This window comes from Callorhinus ursinus, unplaced genomic scaffold, assembly GCF_003265705.2.
Source record: "Callorhinus ursinus isolate GAN/ISIS: 27379988/994484 unplaced genomic scaffold, GSC_fseal_2.0 scaffold28, whole genome shotgun sequence".
Lineage (NCBI taxonomy): Eukaryota > Metazoa > Chordata > Mammalia > Carnivora > Otariidae > Callorhinus > Callorhinus ursinus.
Genome location: NW_027397090.1, coordinates 15013280 through 15021684, shown reverse-complemented (window position 1 = coordinate 15021684; position 8405 = coordinate 15013280). Strand labels below are relative to the sequence as shown.

At 42.9% G+C, this 8405-nt stretch overlaps 1 protein-coding gene and 1 long non-coding RNA gene across 2 annotated transcripts in view; one reads left to right on the top strand and one right to left on the bottom strand.

Annotated features, from left to right (window-relative positions):
- The window catches only part of LOC141370201 (uncharacterized), a 19750-nt gene extending 12101 nt beyond the window's left edge, over nucleotides 1-7649 (bottom strand). Inside the window, exon 1 of the long non-coding RNA XR_012374056.1 lies at nucleotides 7555-7649. This is a non-coding gene — a long non-coding RNA (uncharacterized lncRNA). The remainder of the gene's footprint in view (nucleotides 1-7554) is intronic.
- A 412-nt stretch (nucleotides 7650-8061) lies between these two features.
- The window catches only part of AK3 (adenylate kinase 3), a 40445-nt gene continuing 40101 nt past the window's right edge, over nucleotides 8062-8405 (top strand). Inside the window, exon 1 of the mRNA XM_073878150.1 lies at nucleotides 8062-8184. Within this exon, the coding sequence (XP_073734251.1) occupies nucleotides 8067-8184 (118 nt within the window). The 5' untranslated portion in view covers nucleotides 8062-8066. The remainder of the gene's footprint in view (nucleotides 8185-8405) is intronic.

Below are 8405 nucleotides of genomic sequence, written 5' to 3'. Positions count from 1 at the left end.
CTTCTTCTTCTTCTTCTTCTTCTTCTTCTTCTTCTTCTTCTTCTTCTCCTCCTCCTCCTCCTCCTCCTCCTCCTCCTCCCCCTCCCTCTTCTTCTTCTTCATCTTTTGACCCCTTTCCTCTCATTTCTCCCACTCTCCACGCCTGCCTCTGGCAACCACCACCAATCTGTTCTCAGTATCCATGAGCCTGGCTTTTTGTCGTTGCTGCTGTTTGAAATTCCACATAGAAGAGAGATCATACAGTATTTGATTTCACTTAGCATAACGCCCTCAAGGTCCATCTGTGCTGTAGCAAATGACAAGAATTCATTCTTTTTATGGCTGAATAACATTCCATTGCATATACCACAATTTCTTTATCCATTCATCCATCTGTGGATGCTTAGGTTGTTTCCACATCCTGGCTACTGTAACTAATACTGCAATGAATATGAGTGTATAACTTTTCAAATTTAGTGTTTTTGTTTTCTTCTGACAAAAACCCAGATGTGGAGCTCCTAGATCATATGGTAGTTCTAGTTTTAATATTGTGAGAAACCTCCATAGTGCACAGTGTTTTTCATAGTGGCTGCATTGACATTCCCACCAATGGGGCACAAGGGTTCTCTTTTCTACACCTCCTTGCCAATGTTTGTTATTTCTGGTCTTTCGCCAGCATCTTATAGCCATTCTGACAGGTGCGAGATGATATCTCATTGTGGTTTTGATTTGCATTCCCCTGATGATTAATGCTGTTGAGCGTCTTTTCATGTACCTACCTGTTGGCCATCTGTAGGTCTTTGGGAAAATGAATTCCATTGTATGAATATACTTCATTTTATTTATCCATTCATCTGATGAAGGAGGTTTGAGTTGTTTCTACCTTCTGGCTATTTTGAACAATGTTGCTATAAACACTCATGTACAAGTTTTTGCATAGACATAAGCTTTCAGTTCCCTTGATTACATACCCAGGAGTGGAACTGGGTCATATGGTAACTGGATGTTTGAGAAATTGCCAGATTGTTTTCTGAAATTACTGCATCATTTTATACTTCCACCAGCAGTGCATAAGAATTCCCGTTTCTCCACATCTTCACCAACACCTGCTGTGATCTGACTTCATTTTAACCTCTTCCTTACTTTTTATTTTATTTTAAAAAGATTTTATTTATTTATTTCACAGAGAGAGAGAGGGAACACAAGCAGGGGAATGGGAGAGGGAGAAGCAAGCTTCCCGCCAAGCAGGGAGCTCAACATGGGGCTCGATCCCAGGACCCTGGGACCATGAACTGAGCCGAAGGCAGACACTTAACGACTGAGCCACCCAGGCGCCCCACCCCCTTACTTTTCAATTTTTCTTTTTCCCTACCTCCTTCACTTGCTTCCCTATTTCCTCTCCTCCTTTGCACAAATCATCAGAATTTCTAATATTACTGAGACCCTAAAATAGTTCCACCAAGGAGCCCTTTCCCCTGTGTTTTCTTAGATCCTAAACTCCTCTTCAGTTAAAATCGATATTGGCCTCTAAACCCACATTCCTACGATGCCCATCTTTGAATTTCTAATCTTTAGCAGCCAGGCCCCCATCTAAATGGCATTGTACTCCATCAATGTTTCTAAGGATCGCAGGGTTTGAAAAGATCCTTAAGTTTCCTAATCTAGGGGCGCCTGGGTGGCTCAGTTGTTAAGCATCTGCCAGGGTCCTGGGATGGAGCCCCGTATCAGGCTCCCTGCTCCGCGGGAAGCCTGCTTCTCCCTCTCCTGCTCCCCCTGCTTGTGTTCCCTCTCTCGCTGTGTCTCTCTCTGTCAAATAAATAAATAAAATCTTTTTTAAAAAAGTTTCCTAATCTAATTCATTTTGTTTAATGAAGGACGGAGGTGGAAAGAAGACTGAATGAAAAGAAGGTGGGAAATAAGAGAAGAGGAGGGAGGGAAGGAGCACGGAGTATACGCCTGACATTTTACATGCATTACCTTATTTAAATCTCACAATGACCCCATAAGATTGGTGTTATCCTCCCTGCTGTTTCATGAATGAGGCTACTGAAGCTAAGAGAAGTTAATTATTTCGTTCAAGGTCCTTCAGCTTGTGAGAGTCAATTTAACTGCCTGCAACTCTAAATCCTGGGATCCAAGAAACTCGCGAATTTCAAGGCGGAGGATTACCCTCAAAGGTGTATGATTACCTTATCCCTCGGTCCTGGGACAGACATGCCCTGGATGGACCACAGCTTTGGACATGAAGGGGCATTATTGGGAGAATAACACAGTATCTCATTTCTGAAAGGAGTCAGTGCTATGATGGGACTAGTTTTGTCTCAAAGGACAGGTGATGCCTCAGGCGAGAACATAGGCAAGGAACTTGGCCAAGGTTATGGTATTTGTCACCTGGAAGGAATGCCAAAGTTAGGTGTATGAGATAGTATGGAAAATCCCGAGAGAAAACTTCAGAATATGGGTTACCTCAATACCAAAGGAGGCTACTCATATTTCTGCAAGCTATGCGAAGAGCAGCAGTGATTTATAAAAATAGACAGAACAAGGTCATTACACAACCAAGTTCATTTGTTTTGTTTTGCCTTTGACTTTTAGGGCTTGCTTCTGAAAACATTTTTAAAAATTATGTCTTGGGGTGCCTGGGTCGCTCAGTTGGTTCAGCATCCAACTCTTGATTTTGGCTCAGGGGGGTGATCTTGGGCTTGTGAGATGGAGCCCCACATCGGGTTCCCTGCTCAGCCAGGAATCTGCTTCTCCCTCTGCCCCTCCCCCGGCTCGTGCGCTTGCTCTCTCTCAAATAAATAAACTCTTAAAAAAAAAAGAGAGAGAGGTCTGATCTCCTTCTCTGTCTCTCTGCCCCATTCCCTCCTCCCCCAGAGGTAATGGGTGTTTTGTTTTGTTTTTTTAAGTAGGCTCCATGCCTAGCATGGAGCCCAACATAGGGCTTGAACTCACAACCCTGAAATCAAGACCTGAGCTGACAGGTGATGATCTGAGGGTCATTGGTTGGAGCCTGGAGTGGGGCTCCGTGCTCAGGGCGGAGTTGGCTTGAGATTCTCTCTCCCTCTCCCTCTGTCCTTCCTGCTTGTGCTCTCTCATTCTCTCTGAAATAAATAAATCTTAAAAAAAAAAATAGAAGAAAGAAAGAGAAAAAGACCTAAGCTGACTTCAAGATCTGAGGTGAGATCAAGAGTCAGATGTTTAACCAACTGAGCCACCGGGCGCCCCTAGGGTGTGGCTTTTTTTTTTTTTTAATTTATTTGTGAGAGAGAGAGAGCGTGTGCACGCGCATGAGCAGGCGGGAGGGGCAGAGGGAGAAGCAGGCTCCCCGCTGAGCAAGGAGCTCAATGTGGGACGCAATCCCAGGACCCTGGGATCATGACCAGAGCTGAAAGCAGACGCTTAATCCACTGAGCCATCCAGGTGTCCCTTCAATTGCTCTTTTAACTTTGTTTTTATCTTTCTATTTCCTTTTTTTTTTTTTTAAAGTAATCTCAATGACCAAGGTAGGATTCGAACTCATGACCCTGAGACCAAGAGTTGTGGTACTGACTGAGCCAGCCAGGCACCCCTGATCTATTCTTTAAAAAATATAAGGCATATTCATCTCCTCTTGCCCCTCCAGTTAAATGGTAATATATTACCTTCAGTTTTGCCACCTTGCTTTTTTTCACTGGAGATCATGTCATAGCTGATATACACAGTGTATAGAGATATTTATTTGTTTTTAGAGCTGTGTAGTATTCCAGTATGTGAATGGGTCCTAGTTTATGAAATCATTCTGTTATGGATGGACATTGGGTTGTTTCCAGGCTCTTGGTATTACAAAATAGTAACATTGGTTACCTTGAGTAACCTTATGTATTTGTCTTTTTGTATTTTTGTCAGTGTATTTTTTTGCTTGATTCCTAGAAGTGGGATTTCTGGATGGACAGGTAAATGTATATGCAATTTTGCTAGATATTGCCAAATTTCTCTCCCCTTGGATTGTACCCAGTTTTGCATTTCCACCAGCAAAAAATAAAAGTGTTAGTTTCCTGACTACTTTGTCAACACATTTTGCTGTCAACCTTTTAGATTTTTGCCAATCTGATAGTTGAGAAATAGTATCTCACTGTAGTTTTAATTTGCATTTCTTTTGTTACAAGTATGATTATACATTTTTTCATATATTTAAAGGTCCTATATTTTCATTTATTTTTTTTTGTGAATGTGTGTTTATATCTCTTGCCTGTTTCCCAGAAGGGGATGGTTTTCCTTTTCTTCTCCAACTTTTTAAGCCCTTCATATATTAGGGATATTTAGAGTGATGGGCTGGAGGTGGCTAGTGGCAGCTTACAAGTGCTGATTGTTAAATCGTCAGGAATTCTATGACCCAGTTGATGCCATATCAGTACGGTTGAGTGCATTTTGGGAATTTAAAATCCGTTATGGTGGGAATATTTACACCATGGTAATTGGCAAATCCTATGAATCAGGAAGTCCTCCTTGCCCTCCAGGACACAACCATTGGACATGAATCTTCTGTAAGTTGGAAATATTTTTTCCCAGTTTTTAACTTGTCTTTTTGTTTTGCTTATGATGTTTTTTGCTGTGCAAAAAATTTTATTGTTGCTGTTGTTTTGGATAATGCAAATTTCAGTCTTTTCCTTAATTGCTCCTGAATTTTGAGTTTCGGAGTTTCTCCAATTCCTCCATTACTGAAGAATCCACTCTCATTTCCTTCTAGTACTCACGTAGATTTATTTCTTTAAAAAAATTTTTTAAATCTTTGACCCATTTGGAATTCATCTTGTGTGGAAAAACAGATATAATTGTCTGGCTATCCACTTACCCCCATACTATTTATGAAGAGCGCCTTTTTCCTCCATTGATTTGAGATGCCACCCTTATCACATATTAAATTTCCAGATGCAATTGTTTTTGGATTTTCCTTTTTTTTTAAGATTTTATTTATGTATTTGACAGAGAGAGAGAACACAAGTAGGCAGAGCGGCAGGCAGAGAGAGAGGGAGAAGCAGGCTCCCCGCTGAGCAGGGAGCCCGAGGTGGGGCTTGATCCCAGGACCCTGGGATCATGACCTGAGCCGAAGGCAGATGCTTAACCGACTGAGCCACCCAGGCGCCCCTGTTTCTGGATTTTTCTACTTTATTTTATTGATCTATGCATTCAGGTCCCAATACCTTAATCTTATTATCCAGGCCTTATGATGTTTTACTAACTGGTAGGGCTAGCCTCTCTTCATTTTCTTCCTTCTCAGGGCTTTCCCAAATATTCTTGGTTATTTAATCTTCCAACTGAGCATTATAATAAAATTGTCTTAACTCTAAGGCTCCTTCTTTGTTGCTTTTGCCAAGTGTTAAAAAAAATACGGCCTTGTGTTTTCTGACTTGTGACTCCTCCGGTCTGTACCCCCACTTTAGTGGGGGCCTTCTCTTTCTCCCCCACCCCCATGTCCTTGTTCTGGGTAATTTGAATTCTACTCCCAGGCGTTTCCTCGCAGAGAAAGCATTTTGTAAGCTTCATCTAGCACTTCTGGAAATCACTAATTCTGGTGCTGAATAGCTAAGGGATTTGGAACAAAACCATTTCCAGATTTTTTCAGCTATACACTGTAAATTAAAAAAATACTCTATTTCATAGGGGTTTTGTTTTTGTACAATTAGAAATCATTTTCAGTCCGTTCTCAGTCTAACCAGCAACTGAGTATCAGCGGAATTGGACTACTGTAAGCACTGTCTCTGTGAAACACATTTGGCTGACCCCTCTTCTCCTCAAGCTCCTTCAGTGTTTCCTCCTCAGCCTCCAAATGGTGGGGCGCCCCAGAACTCGGATTTCAGACCTCTTCTCTCATCTAAACTCACTCCCTTAGTAAGTTCATACTATCTGGAGAATTTAACTGAGGACTTCCAAATTCTATATCTCCAGCCTGGGCCTGCACGACGCCCTCAAAATGTGTACCTCTAACCGCTTCCTTATCAACTCCCACTGGATTTTTTAGAGAAATAAAAATTTATTTTTATTTTCTTTTTTAAAGAAACAAAGCTATGTAAGTACTAGAAAGGCATCTCCAATTTAACTTATCCCAAAGCAATTCTGATATTCTCCCCTCAGACCAGTTTCCCTTACAGTCTTCCCAAGCTCACTTAATGACAAATCTGTTCTCGTAGCTGAGGGGAAAAATTTCTGTCCACTCTCGAATCCACCTACCCCTGGGTTCACTCATGCGACCACAGGGAGCAGCTCGGCTGGACCAGCTGGAGTGACAGGGCCAGGCAGTCTCTCTCCACACTGGTCTATCTAGGGCTTCTTCAGGCCCTGGCTTCAGCAGGATTCCTAGAGGGCAAGCCCCAGCATACAAGCCCTTCTTCTTCTTCTTCTTCTTCTTCTTTTTATTTTATTTATTTATTTGACAGAGAGACACAGCGAGAGAGGGAACACGAGCAGGGGGAGTGGGAGAGGGAGAAGCAGGCTTCCCGCCGAGCAGGGAGCCTGATGTGGGGCTCGATCCCAGGACCCCGGGATCATGACCCGAGCCGAAGGCAGACGCTTAACGACTGAGCCACCCGGGCACCCCATCATACAAGCCCTTCTTAAATCTCTTCTCGACTTACAGCTTCTGATGTAGCAATAATGAGCTCCGTATCTTTGCCACTGGAGCAAGGGAACTGGTCCCCCAGATGCCTATGTATGGCGAAATGACTGTGCCAGGTCCAGCTGCCAGGAGATTCCCATAGTGTGGCAGTTACTTACTCATTTGTAATCAACAAACTTTAGCAAAGCTGCAGTTAGTTGGCAGCTTTGCGGGGCCTGTTGATGTGACCACAACACTCAGCTTTTCCTCCCCAATGACAGGATGATTCCTCAGCTCTTTTGTCTAAATGCTTTTTTTTTTCTAAGGCAAATTCCCCCAGGATTTTCTTTTAGGGCTCTTTTGCAGCTAAAAGCTCACATGTCCCCAGCTTTGGGGAATAGACGCCTTTGCTCTACACTTTCAGGTTTCCTAGTGTTTCACAACTTGTACCTGCCCAGACTTTTCCCGTCTTTTGTTAGTTCTGTTTTGTAAATTTTCCAGTCCTTTCACGTATGTTCTTTTTCTTTACATAATCCCTTCCTTTGATTTCCTTGGGTTATTTTCATGTCCTTTTTCTAACCACAGGAACTGAATGTTTAATTCATTTGTTTTCACTCTTTCTTAATCATATTATAAGCCATTAAATTTTTCTTTTTTTTTTTTTTAATAGATACTGACTTATTTGAGAGAGAGAGAGCACACAAGTAAGCACAAGAGGGCAGAGAGCAGACTCCCTGCCGAATAGGGAGCCCAACCTGGGACTCGATCCCAGGACCCTGAGATCATGACCTGAGCCCAAGGCAGATGCTCAACCGACTGAGCCACCCAGGTGACCCCAAGCTATTAAACTATTAAATAAGTAAACCACCTTCTACCCATTAAATCCCCCCATCCAGTCACCCAGCTCAGATACTACCCTGTAGCTGGCATTGTACTTTATACATATTATATTTACAACCCATACTAATCTTCCATGCCCATTTTACAGATGAAATACGCACTCAGATGTCTGTCCTGGGGCGGCCGGCTGCCTCAGTCAAAAGAGCATGTGATTCTTGATCTCAGGGTCGTGAGTTCAAGCCCCATGTTGGGTGTAGAGATTACTAAAAAATAATAATAATAATAATAATAAATTTTAAAAAATGTCTGTGTTGTGTTTCTCTTCCTGGGACATTTGACCATTCAGTTTCAAGGCTTCCCCCTAGACTGTGCCCCTCTCCCTCTGTCTCCTAATTCAATACTCATGGCAAATGCCGTTTCTTCAAAGTAATAGGTTAGTCAAGCACTGACCACCTGATCTAAAACAGCCTCCCTCCACACTTTGACACATGCTATTTTATTCTGTTTATAGCACGACCTCAAATTATCTTGTTCATTTATTTGTTTCCTTGCGATGGTCTGCCTCCACCACTGAACTTTAAATTTCAAGGAACAGACATTTTTGTCTTGTTCAACACTGCGTTCCTGGGGCTCCTCAGAGGAGCTGGCGTGCAGTAAACGTGAGTAAATGTTTATGGAATCAATGCATTGCCGAAAGCAAATAATGCAGCGTGTGGAGGAGCCAGCACTTCTGGACTCGGCCGGAGTAAAAGCAACAGCTACTTTTGAATCCGAACGTGTGATCCTGGGAGGTAAGAGGCACCCCTCCATCGATGTGACTTGGAGCAGCTCACTGAATTTCAGCTGGGTGTCCCCTCCTGTGACAAGGGGAGGGAATGATCGTAGTCACCCACTGTGCTAAGACACAAATACAAACGTACCTCACAAACTAGCGTGAAAAAGCAAGAGAGGAGAGGTGGCCCTGCAGCACAGGGGGAGGCAGGGACAGTCTGGTGACCCGGGCTTGGTGGCG